The 25,698-nt window shown below is 33.0% G+C and overlaps 1 protein-coding gene and 1 long non-coding RNA gene across 3 annotated transcripts in view; both read right to left on the bottom strand.

The window, feature by feature from the left end:
• The window catches only part of SELENOF (selenoprotein F), a 37,240-nt gene that overhangs the window by 2,317 nt on the left and 9,225 nt on the right, over window positions 1–25,698 (bottom strand). Inside the window, exons 3-4 of one of the 2 annotated variants that reach the window (XM_082339621.1) lie at window positions 9,464–9,527; window positions 1,043–1,092 (exon numbers count right to left, since the gene is read on the bottom strand). In XM_082339621.1, the coding sequence (XP_082195747.1) occupies window positions 1,043–1,092; window positions 9,464–9,527 (114 nt within the window). The remainder of the gene's footprint in view (window positions 1–1,042; window positions 1,093–9,463; window positions 9,528–25,698) is intronic. The other variant, XM_082339622.1, reaches the window with a different exon arrangement.
• LOC309604836 lies at window positions 10,415–25,696 on the bottom strand. Its single transcript, XR_014231093.1, has 2 exons — window positions 19,588–25,696; window positions 10,415–18,171 (listed from the first exon to the last, which is right to left on the bottom strand). It is a non-coding gene; the product is annotated as an uncharacterized lncRNA (long non-coding RNA).

The raw sequence follows: 25,698 nt of genomic DNA, 5'->3' as shown, positions 1-25,698 counted from the left end.
TCATCTTAACTATTTTTAAGTTTTTTTTACCATAATTAAAATTTTTAAAAGTGAGCAAAAGATCTCAGATACACCAAAGAAGATATACAGATGGCAAATAAGCATGTGGAAAGATTCTCAATTAGGGAACTGTAAATGAAAACAACAATGAGATAACATCACACACTTATTAGAATGGCTAAAATCCAAAACACTGACAATAAGGAATGCTGATGAATGTGGAGCAATAACTCTCATTCATTATTAGTGGGAATGCAACATGATATAATAAGCACTTTGGAAAATAGTTTAGCTTTGTAAGAAACTGCCCAACACTCTTACTATATGATTCAGTAATCGTGCTCCTAGGTAATTACCCAAATAAGTTAAACGTATGTCTACACAAAAATGTATACAGCACTGTTGCTCATAATTGCTAAAAATTGGAAGCAACCAACATGTCCTTCCATAGGTGAATAGAAAAGCAAACCATGGTATAACAGAATACTATTCATATTATTCAGCATTAGAAAGAAATGAGCTATCCAGCTACAGAAAAGACACAAAGGAACTGTAAATGCATATTAAGTTAAATCTGAAATCTCAAAAGGCTACTTACTGTATGATTCCAACTATATGACAATCTGGAAGAGGCAAAACTATAGAGACAGTAAAAAGATCAGTGGTTCCCAGGAGTTTGGTGGGGTGTGGAGCACAGGGGATTTTGGGGGCAGTGAAACTTCTGTATGATACCGTAATGGTGGATACATGACATTTGGTAAAACTCCTAGAACTGTACAAAGTATAAGCTCTAATGCAAACTATGAAATTTAGTTAATAATAATGTATCAATATTGGTTCATCAATTGTAACAAATGTACATCAATGCAAGATGTTAATAAGGGAACTGGAGGGTGGGGGTGGGAGTACATGGGAACTCTCGAATCAATTTTCCTGTAAACCTAAAACTGCACTAAAAAATAAAGTCAATTAAAATATCTGAATAATTTTTAATTAAAAAAAGAAAATGCTGGAAAAAAGGATCACATTAAAATTGCATTACCTTGATTTGTAGTCCTCTGAATAGTCTGGGTTTATCACTCCTGACGAAAGCTTAAAAGAAAAAAAGATTCAAATTGTTTACTTCCAAATCCAAGCTAGCTACAAAGATCAACACAAAAAGTAGAAATAAACTCAATAAATAAAAAATTAGATCCTATATGGAAAAACCAAGGAAACTAAAACACATATAAAATGGAAAGATACCCCATATTCTTCAATGGGAAGACTAAATATTTTAAGATGTTAATTTTTTCAAATTAATAAAAATCCCAAATTACAATGGGATTTTGAGGGCTTGACAAAATGACAGTAAAACTCGGCTATACGAGTAAATGTTTGAGGGCTTCCGTGATGGCGCAGTGGTTAAGAATCTGCCTGCCAATGCAGGGGACAGCGGTTTGAGCCCTGGTCTGGGAAGATCCCACATGCCATGGAGCAACTAAGCCCATGCGCCGCAACTACTGAGCCTGCGCTCTAGAGCCCACGAGCCCCAACTACTGAAGCCCGTGCTCCGCAACAAGAGAAGCCACCGCAGTGAGAAGCCCGCGCACCACAACGAAGAATAGCCCCCTCTCGCCGCAACTAGAGAAGGCCCGCGCGCAGCAACGAAGACCTGATGCAGACAATAATAAATAAATTAAAAAAAAATAATAAAAGAGTAAATGTTGGAGAATAGTCAGGGCAATTTAGAAAAAGTAAAATACAGGAGAATCTGTTCAACTGTTTATTAGTATACTATGTGATACTTATACCAGAATGATAAAACAAAGAAACCGATTAGGAAATCTAGAGAGATAAAAATACCTGGATTTTTTAATATGGTAAAGCTAGCAAACCAAAGAGAGAGAGAGAGAGAGAGAGATTATGTGTGCGTGCATCTGGGGGGGTGTGTGTGTGTGTGTTATTCAATAAATACTTTTGAATATCTATTGTATACCAGATAGCAGATATAAAGCTATATAAAACAGACAGGATTCCTGCTCTTATGGAGTTTATAGTCTGGTGAGGAAGAAAGATGCTAAACAAGCAATCACATCACTGATAATTTCAGTTGTGATAAGTGTTTAAAAAAAAAAGATTCAGAATACTACCACAGCACTTAACACAGACAACTTGGAACATGGAATATAAAATTCTTCTCTTATGCATGATCCTAAAGAAAATGCTTTATAGATGTGCTTATATAAAAATGGACACTCAGTACAGCAAAACACTACTATAAACAAAGTTAAAAGTAAAAATGACATACTGGGGAAAATTATCTCTTACACAGTATGCAAGAGAGCTTCTATTAATAAGAAAAAAATAAATACTAGATACTAGAGAAATGAACTAAGGACAGGAACATGTAATATACAAATAAACAAATGGTCACTAAACGTTTGAAATAAATGTTCAACCTCACAAATAATCAAAGAACTGTCAAAACAATGAGGTAACCTCATTTGGAGTGGCAAAAATTAAAAAGAATATTTAAGGTTAGAGAGGGGGTAGAGAAGATTTTGCCGGGGCTTAGTTGTGGGAGAAATATAAATGGACACATCCTTCCCGAAAGATATTTAGCAAAATGAACCAAAAGTCTTAAAACGTGCATATTCTTTAGATCTTTAAGTCTCCTTCTAGGAACTTCTTTATTCTGAGGAAATAATTACACTATAATGCAAAGATATATAAGATCCTGCTAACCAAGTCTGGAGACTTGAAAATAATCTAAGTGTGTAAAAGGCTATTGGTTAAATAAATTAACATGGACCAATATGAAGTGCATCCAATCATTTAAAAATTATATTAATCTGTATTTAGTGATATAAATGCAAACTCATATATAAAGGTTTATAGATCAGTTTGTTCCCCATGGTTGTTATAAAAAGATAGATATATTGTTTTTATATATTTACACTAATGTTTTTATATATTTATCCATAAATATATATTTGCAAAGGAAAAAGCCTAGAAGCATTGAACGAAATCTTTAAAAAAATTAAGTGAGAAAATATAAAATACTTAGCACAATATACCTAACAGTTCAAAACAATAACTATTATTTTAATAGTGGTTATATCTGGAGCATAGGGTTTGGGGAAGTTTTAAATAAATGTTTTCCTTTTTGGGTTGTTGTTGATCTACATTTTACCAAGTTTTTAGTAATGATCACGTCTAATTGTCCAAGTTAAAAAATTTTAGAATACATTAAAAAAGATAAATACAAGTGGGATGTTTCATTTGGATACCTTAAATGGGGACAGTTCTTAATTCCAGTTCTGTTATCATTTGCATCAGACTCTAATTAGATTTTATAGTGACACACGTGCTTTTGAGAACGTATTTTTTAAACTTAGAATTAACTAGCAATAGCACGATAGACATGTTTCACTATGAAGATCTTTATACATGTGCATCTAGGACAACTAAACAAAGATTAGTAAATGCTTTTTCTCTTTAAGGTTCTGCAGGCTTGTTGGAAGACACTCAGATATCCCATCTAAACTTCCCCTACTAAATTTAGTTCAAAATAAAACTGATTATATTATTCTGGCTTATTAGAATGTCTTCTCTATTAACTTCATCCTTTAAGAGTTGTCCAATACTCCTGAATGCCCAAACAAAAATGAGCTTATGATATGCTGTTGCATTTTATAACCATTCCTTTGGCAAATGCTATATGCACATCTGTGCAAAGCATCATTTAATACACAGTGTGGTCACTACTACATAAGAAACTTCTCTGGAGAAAAGAACTATTCTTAAATATTTTTTTTGTATCTATAACAGAACCTATAACTTTCTGTCATTCAGAAGATTTTTTAACAGGCCGGAATGAGGGAATAAATTGAAAAGAAATATTAAGATGAGTCACTAATGACTACCTTCATCAGTTCTTTTCTCTTCTCTCTGCTATGTATAAATTTACAAGCTCCTAATTTTGACTGAGGTGAATATCTATTAAATACCCTGTGGTAGCAAATCACATTTTACAGGCAATAAATTAATCTTTTAAAATATATTTGAATACTTACTATATACACATGGCACTAGGATAGGCTATATGAGCATATAAGAGACTTGCAAAAAAGACTTCAGAGTAACTTATTTTTCTAGTTCACTTTCTGCTGTTTTAAAAATAACTAAGTGATATCAGTTTGGAGATTCCTAAAGAGATTAATTCAGTCACTCTATTTCAAGAAAATGTTCTTATGCCAATTTAATTATTTGTCAATTACTAAGGCAGATTTGTAAATAACACTTCAAAACGATCAAATATGCAGAAATGATTAGAAAACATTAAGTTTAACGTTGAATGTTTCAGTTTTGTCCTCAAGATTCTTACCAGCATGTCATTTGTGTAGCTGCCTAGGAGACCTTAGAGCCAAGTTTTGCTATATACACTGCTTAGAAAGTCATGGTACTCTTCTTATAAATCAGAGGCTCTTCAAAGTTAACTATGAAGAGTATTAAAAAATAAAAATCTATCTTCCTCTTCATTCCAAAAAGAGGATAAGTGGGGATGAGGGATAATAGGAAGGATATGTCTTGAGGTCAAAGAAAAATGTTTGAACTATGTTATTTTCAAAATCATAAACAAGTGAAAATATACAGGCAAAATACACTTGGCTAGATCTAACAATGTACCTTTGGTCACATTACAAGTAGCCATACAATGTACTCTACTGGTTTTAAGATTTAATAAATAAGGGCTTATGGCAGGTACAATTAAGATTTGTGAATTGCCACATAAAATTACATGGAATGATAATTAGATGTTTTCCCGTTGAGTAGAAATAAGTATATTTGAATCAGAATATAAACAAAAATGTCATATCATACCCAGAACCGACAATACAAAGAGAAGAGCAGCAGCAACAAAAAACAACAACAGAACTGAATTCTCAATTGTGCTCAGTGAAAACTACTGGGTATCGAAGAGTATTTCTAAAACAAGAATATTTACTTACAAACTATCTGGAGTGCAAAATCATGAGTCATTTGGGTCCTCCCAACAAGACAATTTAAAAGCAATTAAAAACGTTCAGAGAACGGCAATTTAAATAAGAGAATCTGGGGAGACTGGAGGTACAATAATGAAGACAAAACAAACTAAAAAGATTATGACTTTTCAGATAAGAATAATAAAGTCAGAAAAGGACTATTTGAAGACTATAAATTCATAAAGGCTATATAACCAATGTAAACACAGGCTTTTCACCAGTTTCCCATTTGTCAAAAGTGGAGCCACCTTTGAATTAGATAAATTTAGCAAATCCATTCATTCATTCAATAAATATTTGAATTCCTCTTAATGTGAGGTGCAGTGTTAGAAAGTTTTGGGATACATTAGTGATAAAAGAAATTTAAAAATTCTGGGCTTTAAGGAGTTCCTAGTTTGGTAGAGGCAGAAGACCAGTAAATTAAATACGTACATTACAATATTATGTGGGAACTGCTATGGAACACAAAGGGGAGGGTGTAAAATTCTGTCCAAAGCCAATCCCAAAATAATGCTTGAACTAAATTTGGAATGAATAGGGGTTCGTCACAAAAATGGGTAAAGGCATAAGTCAGGAAGAATATGCAGTGTGTGCAAAGACTTAGAGGTCAGAGTTCAGAGAACTGCAAATAGTTCTGCATATAAACTAGATATGTGAACCTAGAAAAGAGAATCCATGTCATGATAGGTCTTGTATATGATGCTGAATTTGACATTTATATGTGATGGGGAACTACAGGTAATTTTAAATAAGAAGGTCACATAATCAAATCTGTCTTATGGAAAAGGTTTTTTTTTTTGGTAGTTGTGTAGAAGAGAGAATAGAAGAAAAGGGAAAAGAGACAGGCAGGCCAGATAATAAGTAATGAATCCTTCCAGATACAGATGCTAAGGGGCTGATTAAAATCATAGAGAAGGCCAAAGATATGAAGGTTTATTAAGGAGGGGGAAGAGACACAACTTGGTGACTAACTGGGTATAAAGTGTGAAAGAAATATTGATCATGACTCTCAGGTTTCATGCTTATACTTTTGCTTGATGATACTGCCATTTGTGGAAACAGGGAAGAAGATGGTATACTTTTATCAGAGAAGAGGATTAATTTAGTTTTTGAACATGCTGGGTTTAACGCCTCTCTACTAAAAATGTAGGCCACAATCTATAGGATTGTTAGAAATGCAGAATCTCAGGATGCAAACCAAATTTACAGAATTACACTCTGCATTTTAACAAGATCCCCAGGTGACTTATATGTACAATGGTTTAAGATACTATGAGACCATGCAAGTGGAAACATCAATTTGCAGTCAGAAATATGGTATCTAAAAAAAGAAAAATTTAAAGATACAGATTGGGAGTCATCAGGTGAACACTGCAGTTGAAACTGAGGGAGTGGGACATCATTCAAAAGAGTAAGAAAATAAGAACACAGACCCTAACTAACACCAATATTTGAAGTGTGGGTGGTAGATGAGATGCCAGGAAAGGAGAATAAAAAGACCTGTTCACACAAGTGAAGGGAAGAGAGTTTCAAATGCTAGAGTCATGTTACCTCATTTAATCCTCAAAACAGTCCTATAAGGTAGATATTAACCGATTTTACACCACCTATTAACCCATTTTATAAATGAGAAAACTGATGAAGATAGTGCTAATGAATCAGTATTCCTTCCAGCAAAACTCCAAGGTAGCATCATAATCCTAGGCATCACTACCGGTCAACCAAAGTGGGTACGAGAGGCAAAAAGCTATTTGCTCTCAGTTCTACATTATTTTAAAATTCCTTTCTGTGTCTGAAGTTTTATGATTCTAATACAGAGGGCGGCAAACTATGGTCCATAGGCCATATTGGGCCTCCCTGATTTTATAAATAAAGTTTTATTGGAACACAGACACATGTATTCATTTAAATATTTTCTATGGCTGCTTCCATACTACAAAAGCAAAGATCAATAGCTGCAATGGAGACCTTGTTGCCTATAAAGCTGAAAATCTTTATTATTTGGACTTTTACAGAAAAAGTTTGCCAAGACCTATAAAATTAGGGAAAATTTACATTTTTTGATAGAGACAGACTACAGACATATCCTTATCATGGTAAGACTTATGCTTGAGAAGGAAAACATACTTACTTAACATCATTACTTTTGATGTCACCACAAGTGATAAAACACTAGGTCCAATATACAATGAGAAGTTTTTATACATACTGACTTTCCTACTTAACCATAACATGGAAAACAAAAGGATTTTAGGAGGTATACCTGGAATTAGCTAAGGCATATGATCTGGGACTTTTTTTTTCATAAACCCTGAGTTATTTAATGTGGATAAGACATTTCAAATTTTAAATCCTTCTCTCTTCTGGAATAATTTAACATTAATTTTTTCTGACATTTTATGACGTGGCTAATTTAAATTAAGTAAACTTAAAAAAATGTATTACTTTCTCATGGGCTCCGAAAATATTGGTATTATACATAATTATATTAAATATGGTTATGGACTGTGGAATTAAACAATCTTTTTAATTTAAATAAGCTTGTACTAATTAAATATTTATACATAGAATTAAAATCCAATGTCTCAAAAGGAAAAGACAGTATGACTACAAATACCCACCAGTTTGATAATTTAACTATACATAAGAAATATATATATAGTTAAGTTGTCATCCAAGGATTAATAAACTACACTCAATCTTTTAAAGACTGAACTAGCAACTGCAGAAATTATTACCATGGACATAAGAAAACCTGATATCACAAACAGGAGGGCTAACTGCAAGCTACTCTTTTTTTTTTTTTTTTAATTTTATTTATTTATTTATTTATTTATTTATTTATTTATTTATTTATTTATATTTATGGCTGTGTTGGGTCTTCGTTTCTGTGCGAGGGCTTTCTCTAGTTGCGGCAAGTGGGGGCCACTCTTCATCGCGGTGCGTGGGCCTCTCACTATCGCGGCCTCTCCCGTTGCGGAGCACAGGCTCCAGACGTGCAGGCTCAGTAATTGTGGCTCACGGGCCTAGTTGCTCCGCAGCATGTGGGATCTTCCCAGACTAGGGTTTGAACCCGTGTTCCCTGCATTGGCAGGCAGATTCTCAACCACTGCGCCACCAGGGAAGCCCTGCAAGCTACTCTTGACCTCGTGAAAATCTGAGTCACAAAAGATTATGAATAAGACAAGTCAGTAAATATGAATAATGAATATAATTAAAAAGCAAATGCCAAAACTTTTTAGGAATAAGAACGATCACATTGTCATTCAGAGAACTGATATAAAAAAGCCAAACAACTCTGGTACAATACTGAGTTTAAGTGTTTGAGGCAAAATAAATCATACAGAGTAAAGAATTTTCTCCCTAAGCAGAAGTGGATGTTATATTCTGTGCTACATCAGAATATGTGCTTATTCTGACAAAGAATGTATTTAATTAGATGTGCATCTGCTCTGGGTCTCATATAAAATGTCCCCAAGTCCCCAAGTTGCAATCCAAGGATTACATTTCCGTGCCAAATGAGCAATATTTTATTATAAACAATTCTAGGTCAGCAATAAAGGTAATGTGCTAATACAGGCAATTTTTTAAAATACTAAATCCAAAAAATTCTCTTGCCATTAAGTAAACAAGGCAAGAAATCATGGAAAAGGCAGCAGAAACAAAAACAAAATAAGGTATATAAACAGAGCACTTATGTATTTTAGTTTAAAAAAAAAAAAAACCCAGAAAACAAAAAAGCAACTTCATTACCTTCATAAAACTGATTTTCAGCTGACATGCAAGGATGGAATAGAAAAGCTTTAGTCCAAGTCTTTTTGGAGATACAGAGCTCCATTACTGTTTGTTGTCAACTAAAAGAATACACTTTCACAATTATCCTTTCACATATTTATCTTTAATTTCTGTGAAGATACACAGGATGACCTCCTGTGTATGATGACCTGATGACCTCCTGTATGACCTCCTCTCTTCTACACCTCAAGTTCTATGGTAATTAATTTTCTTCTTGATGGTTTGTTATTTTGTACACGTCTACTCTCACTTAATGCAGTTGTTCCTTAGGAGTTTTATATAAATGAGTTTACATTAAAAATGTTATTTAGAAGGATTACACTTCCACCTGGTAAAAGAAAGGCTCTCATAAAATTGGTACTTAGGAAAGTCTCTTCTTTTAAGAAAATAATCACCTCATCATGTGCTGTATTTAAATCTAAATTTCATATTTTATGCTTGCTCAGAGTCAAGTAACTTAGTATTCAACAATTATTATAAAACTCCACTCCCATGAAGACAAATGTAGAGAAAATTCATATACTGTTGAGAAAGTATAACCTTAAATAGTCTTATTCTTGGGAATATTTAATGAAATTATTTTTGTGAAATGTTGATTTTAAATTATTAACTTAAATTTTACTAGAGTTGATTTTATATACCTTGGACTTGAGGGAACCTCCCCAATTTTCATCCACAGACTTCAAGAATAGCTCCTGCATACAGCTGCAAAAGGAAAAAACAGGAGTTTAAAAAACTGGTTAATATTTAAAAAATGTTGTTATAAAATAAAATTTCATAGCACAAACATTACAGTTAAGCAGATATATAGATCAAACAAATGTCAGAAGAGAAAATGGAGGCCTAAGGATATTAAATAGTCGAGGAGTTCAAGCCCTACATGGAATATTCTCAAACTTAGCCAAAAAGATTGAAGAAGATACGGAGACTTGACGATGAACTTGAATAGGTAAGCTGTCCTAGGAAGTTCTTCACAAAATTTTAAAGACTTCCCACAGGTTTTTTAGGATGCTAAGCTGAACCCAGGTATGTATCCATCTATTCAACATAAATAATGAGAATTCTTTTTGGTTGCTTTTAAAATTAAGTGACCAATGTTTTAAAATTAAACAATACAAAAACCCAATACCTTTAAAAAGTAATTAGAGTACTATGTAAAGATATTACAGAAAAGCCAGTAAGATCTCATTATAAAGAACATAAATGCAAATATTTCCCTTAATGAAATTCAGCTGAAATGGTAAACACTGCTTCTCTAGCTACAGAACCTGCATGTTCTCTTTAAAGTAAAAGCTCATTATAAAAAACTCAAATGCAATTTTTTTATTGCAATGAATTTGGCTGAAATAGATTCAGTAGTAAATATCACTTTTTTTGTGGAGGCAGAGCTTGCTCATTCTTCTGGTAGTGACTTGGGAATGCTGTGACTCCGAGAAGGCAGGCAATCATAAGAACATACTATACCCATTTTATTTCTTCTTAGCTTTTAGACTTTTTTAAAATTGTAGGTCCAAGAGCTAAAGATGGATTTTACTTTTCAAGTTCTAAAATAGCACAAAAAAATCACATGCACTATGCATGTTTATTTTAGATACTTTGGAAAACACAGAAAAGCACAAAATAGAAATTTAAAAATCACCTTAATTCTAACTCCTCTCAAAATAATGACTTTTAAAAAACATTTTGGTGATTGTGGGCTAGATCAATAAAGTTCTTAAGTTTTTGAGGGGCACAGATACTAAGAGTCTGATGGAATTTGCTTTAGTTCAGGCTACTCATGGACTCTGAAACCACTGATGGATTTCAGATTAAGAACTCTGATGATCTCTAAGATTTTAAAATAAGATTTGGTTAATCTTGGTTAGACACCTCCCACCCCCCAAATCTTTAAAAGTATAAGGCCATATTACCAATGAGCTTATGAAAAGATGTTTCACATCTCTAATCATTAGGGAAATTAAATCAAAACCACAATGAGATACTACTTCACACTCATTAGAGGCTATTATCAAAAAAACAGAAAACAACAAGTGGTTGGCTAGGATGTAGAGAAAATTGAATCCTTGTGCACTGCTGTTCGAAATGTAAAGCAGTGCAGCCACTATGGAAAACAGAATGGTGGTTCCTTAAAAAATTAAAAATAGAATTGATCCAGCGATTCCACTTCTAGGTATATGCCCAAAAGAACTGAAAGCAGGGACTGGAATAGTTATTCATATACCAATTATTATTCCCAATAGCCAGAAGGTGGAAGCAACCCAAATGTCTATTGACAGATGAATGGCTAAACAAAATGTGGTATATACATACAATGGAATAGTATTATTCAACCTTAAAAAGGAAGGAAATTATGACACATGCTGTAACAAGGATGACCCTTGAAAACATTATGCTGAGAAATAAGGCAGCCACAAAAGGATAAATATTTTTTGATTCCACTTATATGAGGTACTTGGAGCAGTCAAATTCAGAGACAGAAAGTAGAATGCTGTTTGTCAGGGACTGGGGGGCGAGGAGTGGGGAGTTATTGTTTAATAACTGTGTTTCAGCTTGGGAAGATAAAAAAGTTCTGGAGATAGATGGTGATGAAGGTTGGACAACAATGTGAATGTACTTAATGTCACTGAATTGAACACTCAAAAACAGTTAAAATATTTAATTTTATGTATATTTTACTAGAATTAAGAATATAAAAAATATAAGGCCATATCAAAATTTGGTTATTAGATTTATCTTTTATTTCCAAGTTTATGATCCCTTGGAAACTCTAAGTGGAGATTCCATTACCTGGAAATACGATGGCATTTCTCTACACCACTGTTTCCCAAAATTCCTCATATCATGACGCATTGAAAACGGTAATAATTGTTTGGAGCACTGGGGTAAAAGGAGGTGGCTGCTTATAACTGGAGATGACTAGCCTGGGGGCCCCTGCTCACCCCAGTCTCCATTTGATTGTCCCAAGGACTGAAGGATTCAGTATCCTAGCACACTTGTAAACCATTCTCTGCACCACAAAACACGTTAATTAAAAATATTAGAAACCTATTCTTTAATGAATAGGCAGCTCAGATGTGAGCTCCTCAAGGAAAATTTTTGTTGACCTCCTACTCTCTGTTAGGGACTTTCCTAGTAAACTTCCACAGAATTCTGCTCTTATCATAATGTACTATAAATATTCTATAACTTGACTGTGGACAGGAAATGTCTTATAATTCCCCCCAGAACTGGACACAAAGCTGTTGTTCAATATGTGTGTGCTGAATGGACAGAACTGTTCATTTAACGGAATTAAATGACTTTTTTCATCGTGTAACTTTAAAAATATTTCAAGTTCCTTTCACATACTTTGTAGATTATGCTTAGTTCCAGTCCAGGGTAAACAAAAAGAAAATGTAACTCAAAGCTGCCTAACATTACTAAAGTCAAATTCTAAAAGCATTAATTTGTGATGCTAGCTTGGCATTTTATTTATGATTTGTAGTGTTCATAGGAAAACATTTGTTTTTCGTGGTGAATAAATATGGTAAATTAACTACAAATTGTGGTAAATTTTCAATGCCTTATAAAGTAATCATAAGCATCTTTGGCAACACATACATTCATACACAAGGAAATATATGTTACTTAGAATTTATCAAGGGCATGAAGTATTATGAAAGGATTAAAAAAGGTTAAAACTTGAAATTTCCTTGAATTTCACCTTTAGCATTTTTACTTTTTAAAGTAACATCACTGGCATACAAAAATGCTGACCTTCAAACATTTGTGGAAAAATAACAATAGAAGAAAAATCAAAGCAGCAACAAGTTATATAACTTTTATATAGCAAGCTTATATTTTTGATACCAAGTTGGTAGGCCTCTTTTCTATATGCATTAGAGAAGCCTTATTTGTATAGACAATCTAACTCTAGGCACTATTCCATTAGGATCATATTATACTAGCCCAAAATAATTTAAATGGAAATATACAGATACCTTTAGAAAAATATGAAAATGATGCACAAAACTGAATTTGCCCCTTGGGAATTCACACCTATTTCCATATTACTCATTACTGCTAGTTTTCCTAAACTTCTCATAGTGTCCTCTGGGTGGGAAGTAGAAATATCTAACTTCTTCAGCTCTATAACTAATTTACCTTATTTGTAACAGGGTTTTTGAATATGCTAATTTCCCTCTCATTTAAAAATAAGTGATTTTTAATTTATTATTCTTAAAATAAATTTCAGCTTTGTAGTTAGCTAATTTTTTTGCAATTAAAAAAATACATTTTAAGCATTACCAAGATTATTATTTATACCTATCTTAATATTAAATTCTGTACAATTCATATATTTTCCTAATATTTGGGGACAATGTACTCCCTTCATTGTTGAAAGACTTCCCTGATAATTTACTTTTGGAATATAATGATTTTTTCCCACCTGACCAACCTCTTGTTATAAAATTTTAGTAAGGCTTTTAATGAGGCTTTCCCATATAGAAAAAGGCCAAAACCTTTATTTTGTGGTGATAACTTTGCTATAAGTCTAACTATGTTGCTATAACATGGATCAGATTAACAGCAAGACAAAAAAATTGGTCTATGCTGTTTTCTACCAGATAGCTAGATTCCTAGATAAGTTAATTTATAACACCAAACAAAGGCAACACATGTGAGTTACGTAAATTTTCTAAAGAATTTTTTTAAGGTGTTGCATTTGTTAACTTTTACTGCCACCATCATACCACCACCATCACAACAAATCTGTAAACCTGGTCCAAGCCAGAAATATTCTACTACTTTCCAATACTGAGCACTTAATATATTTTTGTTGGTGATGACATCCATGGCTCTGAAGAAACATGACAGTAAGAAAACCTTGAAATAACTAATTATTTAAACTAAGTCAAACTAAATATCAAATTTTCATACAGCATGGTATTGTTAAATTAAACAAGGAGGCCATCACACTGAGGTGGTTCGAGGGCATTAGCAGCCTATATAACCAAACCCAAACCTAAGCCTATAAATGGTTCAAAGTTAAGAAATAAAACCTAAAATAAACAATCACAAACAGCCAACTAGGCTTTCCCAAAAAAGGCAACCACTTAAGCTATAGCCAATCAAAAAATTTCCTTGCTTTGTTTCTGCATCCTCTCCATAAGTTTTGTCCCTAATTCCTGTTGGTGGGGCACTCCTGACCACTTCTAGTTTGGTGTTACCCAATTTGAATTGATTTTTGCTCAAACTATTAAAAATGTTCATATACCTCAGTTTATCTTTTAAGGTACAGTGAAAAGAGCTTAAGTTATAAAACCAAATGTGTATGCGGGTCCAATTCTGGTTCTGTGACTTACAGGCAGCAAGTCATTCTCTTTGAGCTTCAGTTTACTATCTGAACAAGAAATATTCCCTACCTTCCAGAGTTGCTAAAAGGAGTTAAAAAAAAAAAAAAAAAAGACAAAAACATGCAAAAAGCCTGGATTCTTTAGATGCTCAATAAGTAAGAATAGTGAATATTATAATATTTTCTTTCACACTATTGGTTATGTTTAAGGTGTGCACCCATTTTCACAGAGCTTTAGGTAGCCCTGATAGCCTATTCAGGGCTATCATTCATTGTTCCTCTGTTATTAGAATAGCCACTTCAAAATTTCTCAAGCTTTCAAATTCAAATGACCTTAGAGCAGTGTTTTCAACCCTTACTGTGTACCTGGATTACCTGAGAACATTCTGAAAATTACTGATCCCTGGAACCCACCCCAGTCCAAGTAAATCAGGATAGTTGGGTTGAGATCTAGGCATCAGTATTTTAATTACTATTACTACTTTTAAAGCTACCCAAGTGATTGTAAAGGGCAGCCAGGGATGCCTTGGACTATACTCAACTATTAATGAGGCAAAAATTACAAAACAATCAAACAGTAGGCTTTTGCTCAAGAGACTAACCAAATTAATTCTAAAAGGTAAACCAGGTAAACACTGACCAGAGCAAGACAAATGCTGCAATACTGTTTTTCTTCTCATATGAAGTATCGCTTACAGTCATACCTTCTTATTTTTGAAATCCTCTTTTATTTAAAGCAAAACTTTAGAAAAAAACTGAAAAAGCTTTGAATATTAAGTAGCAATATGGTGAAAATGATCTAATGTTAGGTGAACAAAAGGAAAAATTTTGACTGCTGAACGAATTCAGATCTGAGGAGTAACTATTTTATAGGTCTTCTGAAGGCTTGCTCTTAAATAAAATGTAGGAATTTAAAAATAAGTAAGTATGGCTATAACATGATGAAAGCTAGGTATTATTTAGAGATCTTAAATGAAAACCTATTATGATACATTCAAGTATATGTGAGCCACTCTTTAAACATTAATTATATCCAGTGTAATTTCTTAAAGTCAACTTTACTCCTTTCACATACATCTGGTAGAGGAAAAATATCAACATATCATGCAGAAGCTGTTTTTTTAAAGCAAAATTTAGTCAGTTAATTCTCAAGGAAAATGTTTCCAACTAAAACTATGTCTAGTGATCTGCTGATGTTTTAAATTTTAATTCATTATTTATCAAGGTCATTCCTGTATTTTGTGATTTTTTTTTTAAAGTGCCTGTAGTGATAGAAACAAAAAGCTACAATTACACATGGACAAATAACCAGGAAACTAAATAGTCTGCGATCTTACAGTAAGCTTTTGTCAAGATTTTAGTTTGTCACCTTAAGTGTATAAGGCAAATAATGTATTTATTAACATTTTCATACACACACTGACTGATGGCATTCTTGCATAGGAAGGATGAATGAATACGGAGGAATAGGGAAATAAGTTGGGTTTTACAATTTTAGCAAACCAAGCTGGTATATAATGCTCTAATATTATACCCCTGAGATTAAACTATTCATTTTTAGGTACCTTCTACCAAACTCTGAAAAAATATAAAACAACGACTGTGCCCAAGGAAGGTCCCTAAGTTTAAAACTTATTCTACTACACTATTAAACTGCTATTCTTTGAATCTCGTGTCTGACTTGAGATTGAGAAAACTAGAAACAAGCAAGGTAACATCTACGTTAATTTAAATTAGGCTCTAAAGAAGGTAGGGGTACACTGGGGGGATCTTTCCATAAAGATACAATTACTGTTCCACTAAAAAGCTCAATGAAAATGTACAAAAATAAAATAAAAATGTTTCTCTGACATCACCACAATCTAAATTAGACCATTTCAACTATGAAATTTGAGGAAAAAAATGAATGAGGCTCCTTTCAATACTGTGATAAGAAGTAGAATTTGTATATATACCTAAAACAAAGAGAATTTCATCAGCAAGAGGTTAAGACTGTAACTATTAGACTTTCACCTGGAAACAAATACACCCACAGATACAGACACACACACACATTCCTATACATACTTCAGCTACAAGTATGAATAATTCAGGGTATCATTTGGGAACAATGTATTCAATCCTACTAATACCTAGGGAATATCACACAATATAAAGAAATAACTTGACACAATGCCACTATATTTCCTGAGGCCAAAATATCCAAAGAATGGTAAAAATGACCCTAAGTTTGACTATCTTAGTAAGCAGTTTTTAAAATAAAACCAATTAGCCCCTTGGTAACATGTGTAAGTAAAGAAAACGTTAAAAAAATTCAATGTATTTTTGCTCCTAAATGTTTGAAAATTATAACATATATCCCTGTTAACTTGAAAAACTGAGATCCTGTTAAAATACAGTTCAATATCCAACCGTTCAACAGACTCAAAAAATGAACATGGAAGTGTCATATATGACAGGAAAACCTGCTTTTCAAAAGAGAATTCAATTATTTGTGTTAGTGTTCCCACTACCACTCCAATACTGAACAGTTTGTCATAAAAAAAGGGGCAATTATTATTATGTTTAAGAAAGGTTACAAATATCTGAAATAAAAAACAAGAGTTGGCTCAAATGATTTTATTCTATTAAAATTAATCACCTAATATATTTTAACTTTAAGAACAGATACAAAAAAAAAGCCATAATAATCCAAAAGTTAAACAGTACACAAAAATTAAGAGCAACAATATGAAATTAGAACAAAAGAAACTCGGTCATTCCACACATTTTTATTTTTTGTGCACTCTTTGACAAGTATACTATCTATTTTAGAATTGACTATGGTACCCAGATAAAATTCATGGGCTGCTAAATTAAAACTTAACACTTATTTCTTCAAAAAGAAAACTGAAAAGGCAGTTTGGAGCTAAGGGTTGTATGCTATATTAAAAATTATCCTCTGTTGCTGTCCCTTTTCCCATCCACCACCACCGCCTTAAGGGGCTACCTTGTAGTTAGATGGAAGTCCTTTGTAGACTTATGTTGGGGTTAGCAGTTTCTCAAATAAGAACACTGGAAAGCATCCTCACTCATCCCTTTCCCATTCCAATCCAGTCAGTCAATAAATCCTGTGAGTTTTATTGCCTAAATCTATTTCAGATCTGTCCCTTCTCCATGTTTACTACCAGTGTGTTAGCTTAAGCCCCTGTATCTTGCCTCTGGAAAGTGGCAATCTAAGTTCTTTTTCTGGCAACAGTATTCCCCTCTGCCCTGTCAACTATCATTCACAACACCAACAAAAGTTATTAAAATACAAATCTGATGTCAATTCACCATTTATAATCCTTATATTTTGTCCCCTGACTATAGGATAGAGTCCAAACTTCTTACCAAGGCACACTGGCCCTACTTACTTACCTATCGTTATCTGTCCTCATAATAAGCTATCTGATTTATTTTATTTTATTTTATTTTTTTAAATGTTTTTTTTTTAACTTTATTTATTTATTTATTTATTTATTTTTGGCTGTGTTGGGTCTTCGTTTCTGTGCAAGGGCTTTCTCTAGTTGCGGCAAGTGGGGGCCACTCTTCATCGCGGTGCGCGGGCCTTTCACTATCGTGGCCTCCCTTCTTGCGGAGCACAGTCTCCAGACACGCAGGCTCAGTAGTTGTGGCTCACGGGCCTAGTTGCTCCGCAGCATGTGGGATCTTCCCAGACCAGGGCTTGAACCTGTGTCCCCTGCACTGGCAGGCAGATTCTCAACCACTGCACCACCAGGGAAGCCCCTGATTTATTTTAGACAGCCATCTCTCTCGTGATGACCCTGTATCTTTGCATTTACTTTTCCTTCGCCGGAGACGACCTTCTCCTAATTATTTTCCAACTTATTATAAGCATCAACTTCTACATAAGCAAGTGGTAATATTTACCTGGCCTGTCAAATGGTTATACCCTTCATTTTACGTGCTTTCATACCACATATTTTGTTTACAGCACACATCTCACTGAATCCTTGAAAGAAATCAATGCATCTGGAAAAATAATAAAAGGAAACAGTACAGAAGGGTATAAAAGAAGAAGTAAAAATTTTCCTTTGCCTCCTATCTCATTCAATAACTTTTAAACTGTTTTTAGTTCTACTGGTCACTTCCATAGTGATTAATATGGTTCTATCTATAGTTCATGATTATGCCAACTTTAAGAGATTTATTGATTCCTTCCTCCTTACAACTTTTATTTTATTTCTAATTTTTTTAGCAGCTATAACATTGGATATTATGCTTTAGCCCAACAGAATATCCTGCCAACTGCATTCTAGTAGTCCAATTTCCATGTCTATTTCTTCATCTCCTCCAGGACAGTGACTATTGTCTTATTTTGGCATTCTCAGAGCCTACAGTAAGAAGTAATATTCAATATATAAACAGAAAGTTTATTTTGACTCTGAGGTAGGTATGTCTAGGAAATGCAGTTGTAAGACAGCCTGGAGATAGATTATGAATTACTTTAAGGATTTATTTCCCTTTTAAATATTACAATCTGCAAAGGTGACAGAATGTTTTAACATGCTTAGATAGAAGCTGATCCTGATGTGTAAATACCTAAAAAAATTGACTACATTTAGTTTTCATATTAAAGGCAGAGAAATGCCACATCTAGAAAATATAAAAAATAAATTTAAATAATATTTTCAGTCCACTGAATAACTGCACAAAATAAACTTTAAAACTTTTGTTACACAAATATATGACACATATGTTTATTGCTACTTGTTAGCTGTATGACTTTAGGCAAGATCTCCATGCCCCAGACTCAGCTATGAAATGGAGATTATAATGGTAGTTACCTCATCGAGTTGCTGTGAGGATTATACAAGTTAATTCATGTAAAGTCTTGGAACAGCACCTTCATATTATAAGAACTTAATGAATGTTAGTAGCTATTATTATTAAGTAAATATTTATGTCATTATTTACTACTGTTGCTACTGAGGAGTCTTACTTAGTGATTCTCACACTGAATTTGAACTGTTGCCAAACATTACTCAGATTTGGTTTTTTTTAAAGCTTCTTTCTGGACAATGTTTTTATATTATAATTAGAATAATCTGTTGAATTAAATTTGTTTCCTTTGAAGAAATCAATTCATGTATTTGATGTTACCGACACTACAAAACTGAAGCTATTTTAAGCAACTGTGAAATTTCTTTAGCGACTACAATTTCATGCACAGTTAGCTTAACCTCCATTTCATCCTTCTATGTTTTACACACCAGTAGCATTCTGCTTTTGATAGGCTAAAGCTTAAAATTTGACACTGTTTTGCATAATGCTGTTTAAGCTGACATAAATTACTCTAAAGCTGGCTACAGAATTTCCATGTAAATTGAAAATAACAAAATGTTTCAATGCTCTTTTATCAGAAATAAGAACAATTATGTGACTTACTTAAAATGTTTGGTTGGGCCTTCAATAAAGCCAAATTCATTAATATATTCTTCAAAAACACCAAGTAATGGAAGCCATTAAAGTCTGTGGTAAACTGAGGAGTAAAGATTTGGTAATTTTAAACAGAAACTAGTAATGGGACTGTGTTATTAAATTTGTTAACTATAAATGCAAAAGGGGCAGACCTTCAGAAAGCCTGTCTGGTGTTTTACATTTAACTCATTTATTTTTCTACAGTAACTCTGTGAAGTAGGTATTACTATTAACATTTTCAAGATGAGAGGCAAAACAGTGTCGATGTTTAAAAACTTGGGGCTCTGGAGTCAGAGAGACTTGAGATGAAGCCAGGTTCTGGAACCAGTTTGCTGGGTAACGTCGGGCAGATTACACCCTAGTTTCCTCTTCTGTTAAATAGGGGTAATAGTATTTACCTTATAGAGCTGTTGTGAGGATTAAATAGATAACATAGGTAAACCACTTAATACATAACCAAGGTAAAAAAACACTTAAAGCTGAGCCAATGTAATTATTACAACAAAACTGAATATTTTTAAGGGAAATAAAATCCTTCTATCAAATACCTGAACTGTTGAGGTATTTTACAGAACCAGTAATGGTATAATTTGGTGATCTGCAGCCTAGGTTTCTACTGATATTCTGTGAATAAGACTAAGATGTTCCAAAATTCAAATAAAAGAAATCTCAATCTGTAGAGTCTAAAAAAAAAATTCACTTCTAAGTTTTTCTCTTCGAAATTTTCTTAAACCTTTGAAATCTGTTACTAAGTATTATATTAAAAATTGAGCTCCACTTTATCAATGGTTTTGAATACTTTTTAGTAGCAAAACCTTTTCTCTTCAAATGCAATCTTCCATATGGCATTTTAAAATGATCAAAATGCTACACATTTTTAAAGTACAAATTTACAGTATTTTCCTTATTAAAAATGTGTCAACCAAGGACTCAAAAAGTTGAAATCTAGGGTTATGTTTGACATAATTTACTTTTGTATTTTGCTGCACATAAGCAAGTAATTACAAATGGTCAAAGTTTTCATACTACTAATTATTTTATCATAAGATATTTCTTCTTGATTCAACTGATCCAAGAGCTTGAAAGTGGAATAACAGAAAATTTTGTTCCAAATTTTTATTACTGGCAAATCTAATAGTTCATGTTATATCTCTTATCTATTTTCTTTTACCCTATTTTTCCAATAGCAATAATTATTACGCTATCCTCTGAATTCTCCAAATTTGCTGTTTCTTTCTTGTTTTTTCTTCATCAGCAAATCAGATACTACTACTACTACTGTCATCACCACCAGCCCCAAGTACTTACCTGGTAATTATTATATGCCAGGCACTATTTTAAGCAGTGTATGTATATTAACTTATTTAATCCTCAAACCAACTTAGGAGATAGGAACTATTACTACCCCCAATTTATAAATGAGGAAACAGGCACAGAGTGATAAAAGTAATTAGTCCAAGTTACCAGCTTGAGTAGCAGGGGATCTGAACCTAGGTAGTTTGGTTTCAGAGCCTGTGCTCTTAAGCACTACTCTAAACTCCCCCCCCCCACCCCCCAATACAATCAAGACTGAATGAACAGCAAATTAAGTTGAAATAAGTTGCTTATTGGTTCATATATATGAGTAATTCGGCTAACTGGATTCTTTTCTCCCAAAAGGTACTCTGGTTCGGTAACTACCCAAACTTTCAGAATAGTAGTTCAGAGATAAAGTAGGTGTGAACGCAAAAGGATAGAAAGTACTAAAAACCAACTAAGTAAAAATAATCTGAAAGAAGAAAAAAGCATTGGGACTACAAGATCTTAAAAAGAACAGGTACTAGCTAAGGAAATAGGGGCATATAACTAAGGAGAAATACAAAAGTTCTACAGTAACAATGTCTGGAAGAAGCTGAAATCATTAAGATATGAAAACTTAAATGAGACAGAAAAAAAAACACCTAGCTGACAACATCAAGTTCAAATTCACAGAACTGGGAAGATTATAAAAATATGAGAAAAATAACCCATTTATTGAAATACTACATTTAATCTTATAACCCTTAGAAAATAGAAGTTAAAAAATTCTTAACAGAATCAAAATGATTTGATTGTTTGTTCTCACAGGAAAATCCCAGGAAACTCTTTTAACTGGATGGTCATGTACTCCTTGAAAAAGTATCTATTAATGTTTGTGATCAGACTGGGAACACTAAAAATTTGTGCTAAATAATTAACATCTGTTATTTTAGATAGATATGGGAAGCTTATGGTATCCTTATAAATAAAATACAGAAATGAAAATTCTATATTTATAGTTAGATGAACAATTAATGTTACTAATAGATGACTGACATCATGAAGACAAACTTTCTTATTTTTTATATTTAGGATATATAAATGAAATACATGAAAAAGGTATTTAACAAGCATCTACAAAGATCAAGTATATTTTCAACATAATTTTTTAAAAAAATGACCTTTTTAAACTTGTTCTTAGTAAAAACAGCCTTATTCAAGGACAAAAACTTATGAAATACTGTAAGCTAAAGGCTGGGGATTCAGAAACATAAAACATAGTTCCAGACTTCAAAGAGCATAAAACATTGGGAGAGAAAAAAAGCCAAACAACAGATACAATATAGTGGCGGTAAGTGCAAATCAAGGGTATCCTCAAGTGCTTTGGGAATACAGAGGTGTAGCTAACATAACTTGGAAGGGCCAAGGGTAGTGGGTAAGGAGGAGAAATTGGGGAAGACTTCCCAGAATAGGGGACACTTGAGCTAAATCTTTAAAATGGCTCAAGGAGAAGTGATTTACTCTAGTAATTGAGGAAAAAAAAAATAGCCTGTTCTTTACCTAAGAGCTGCTTCATCCACCTGCTCACTAGTGCAACTTTCCACATAGCTAGTGTGGCAGCTAAATGTTCTTACATTATTCCATAATCCTAGCTAATAACTGGTTAGTGACCCAACTTGAGCTAGTAACAATCCTTGTCTAAAATACTTCAAAATTGTAAATAGGGAAGAATTAGTCCTTTTCTGGTGGGAAAAGCTATAAGATAGGAGACTCAGGAACTGGCTGTTATCAATACTATGTTTTCCCACCACAAGGAAAAAGTCAGTCAGTAGTGAAAAGAAGAATGGTCCCTCCATTCCATCTTAAGATTCTATATATAAAAAGCTGAAGTCACTTATCCTACTTCGTAAATATTAATAGCACCAAGAATTAAATATTTTTTTCTTTCATTAGTTTACCTTTTTTTACTTCAAGCTACAAATTAGTACGCTCCTCATAATCCAGTCAACATCCTTACTAATGTTTGTAAACTGTACCTAGGTATGTATTTATGAGCAAAACTAGTTAAAACAGTAGTAAAATAGCTTACAAAAAAATCTCCTTCTAGGTAGTATTTGTGATGCTTACTTAGGTCCTTTATGATCAAAATGGGGGGTGGGGGGAGAGAAATAAGACCAAATAAAAAGAATAAAGGAATATCTATTTGCAGAATAAGGGATTTTGAAGACATTTTCTGCATTTATTATGAATAAGGGTTTTTTTTTTTTTAACAGCAAATTTTATGCTTCTGCCTATCAAAGGCTAAATTCAGCCTGTTGAATGAGTAAACATTCGAAAAATGATTAGCCTCATCCCTGGACAGACCTATAAAGCATGCAACTAAGCAAGAACTAAAATGAGTATTCAGGTAACATTTCTTTATTATAAATTGCCAAAACATTCCTGCATATAAACTACAATTTTTCTCTTCTAAAGAATTTATATTCCCAATGATTTACACACACACACGACCATGTTTAAGTATTTTTAATATTTTTGATGTAAGGCACTAGTCTACATAACGCATATTTTTACTTTTATTAAAGTAGGACTAAATTAAACTATAATTTCAAAATTAAGCCTTAAGCCAGAGTTGAATGAGACAGAAAAACTATTATATATATTGTTACCTATAATTATATACCAATAATCCAGAGAGCAATACTGTACAGATTAAATCAAGTACCACTTCTATACTTGAATGCATTTTGCATCTAAATGGAGGCTTTTGCCCGACATGCCTTACTTTTATATTTTCAGTACTATTTTAAGTGTTCTAGTTCCACTAGGCTTATTAAAAAAACCCATTCATTTATTTTGTACAACACTGTGCTAGCAAATGCTTAATGAGAAGTACATCTTACAGATTACGGGCAAGGACTTAAGAAAAAAACAATGGGTACAGTATAAAAGGTATATTAGGATACAGGCTCACTTGCACTTAGATATAATAATCATTTCAGTTTGTAATTAGTTAGGCATATATTAAATGGTGGACTACTTGCCTACTATTATTGCTGAAGAAGCAACACATAGCTCAGTTAATAATGAAAACTGAACAGGAATACAATGAATTTGCGAAGTGTGTGACTGAAGTTTGGTTCCACTAAAATTATACCACAGGGACTTCCCTGGCGGTCCACTGGTTAAGACTCCGTGTTTCCACTGCAGGGGGCTCGGGTTCCATCCCTGGTTGGGGAACTAAGATCCCTCACGCTACACGGCATGGCAAAAAAACAAAAAAATTATACCATAAAACTGGTAATATTATAAAGAATTACTAAAGGGGCAATTAGTAAAAGCTTTTATATGCACTTGGTTTACAGTTTAGGCACATTTGATATCAGTCAAAGGGTAGACTTTCTCAACTTACCCTTAATTACAAAGCGGGTGTGTGATAAAGATTATTTATTATAAAACACCCCTTGTTATTCAATCCTTGTAAGTTTGGTGTCTCACAAATAATCATTGTTAGCTGAGTAGTTGTACAGACCATAGAATAATAGCTTAAAGATGAGAGGATGAATCACACTTCAGCAATTTGTCCCATGTGAATATGTCATTGATAAAACAAAACAAGAAACAAGAGGGAAGGGTCCTACTAAACTAGTTAGGTCCTAGGTCTTAAATCTATTTAAAATCAAGTTTTAAAAACTTGTTTAGATTTTATTTACTTGCAATAAAGACTAACTTATATGTATGGAAATCTTCTAAACATTAAAATATATCATTGGTATATGTGAACCAAGAAAATGAAAAACATGGAAGACTTGGAAGCCATTTGTGGGACACACGAATTTCAGGTTTACAACTGAGAAATCAAGTGTAAATTCTGGTTGAACACTAACATGGTGAAAGCTTGTCGGCTTGGTTTTCTTACAGAACTAGAAAACTGTATTCAGTGTTAGAAGTAAACCTTTACTACCTAATAATAAGATACAATTACTGTTTGAAAGCTTTACAAACCATAATGCTTCAAACAGGATTCAGTAAGTACAACTGAAAGAGAATATTAAAAGAAAACAAAGCAGAGAGATGCTAATATTTTCTTTTTCTCAAACACAGGGACCTCATTAATTCAGCTTTATTTGGATGATATAAATGACCTTTTCAGTCTACTTTATAAATTAAAGAAGTCTAAGGGTTTAATGAAATGATTTAAAAATTGAGCAAGTTTACTATTAATTTGAACAGTGGGTAAAACAGTAGCAGATTTTATTGGATTGTTAGAACTACCTATTCTTGGCTGTTTTCAGGTGTTAAAGGTGAGATTAGGTATCAGGAAACATTAGTTATAGATGTGCAAATTGTAACAGATCATATTCTTTGTTAACCAGATTAAAAGTTATAATTTATCGTTGACAATTATGTGCAGGGTAATAGGTGCTTTACTTTCATCTCAAATTTCATTATAAGACTGGGTTCTTATTACAAATGAATAAAAGCATCTATTTAATTATTATTTGGCTTTATGTGGCCAGAAGTTAGGAAGACCGGATAGATTTACAATCTAGGCATGCTATAGTAATTCTGCTTCCCTTCTGCTGGACAACCATGGTAGGATGGTATATCAATCTGTAACCATACTTTTCCTCTCTATTTGCTTTGATTGATCTAATGGGTCTGCAAGAAATCAGTTGAGTTTCTAAAACTACAAAATGTAAAAGCTAAAGACTTCTTTATATTTAAGTTGATTAAGCAATTTAACATTTTACCTTATCTCAACTAAACCACATAATGGAAGAGAGATACTAGAAAACA

This window comes from Balaenoptera borealis, assembly GCF_965194805.1.
Source record: "Balaenoptera borealis genome assembly, chromosome: 1".
Classification (NCBI taxonomy): Eukaryota; Metazoa; Chordata; class Mammalia; order Artiodactyla; family Balaenopteridae; genus Balaenoptera; species Balaenoptera borealis.
Note: the sequence above shows the minus strand (reverse complement) of the source record. Positions and strands in the feature narration are given on the sequence as shown.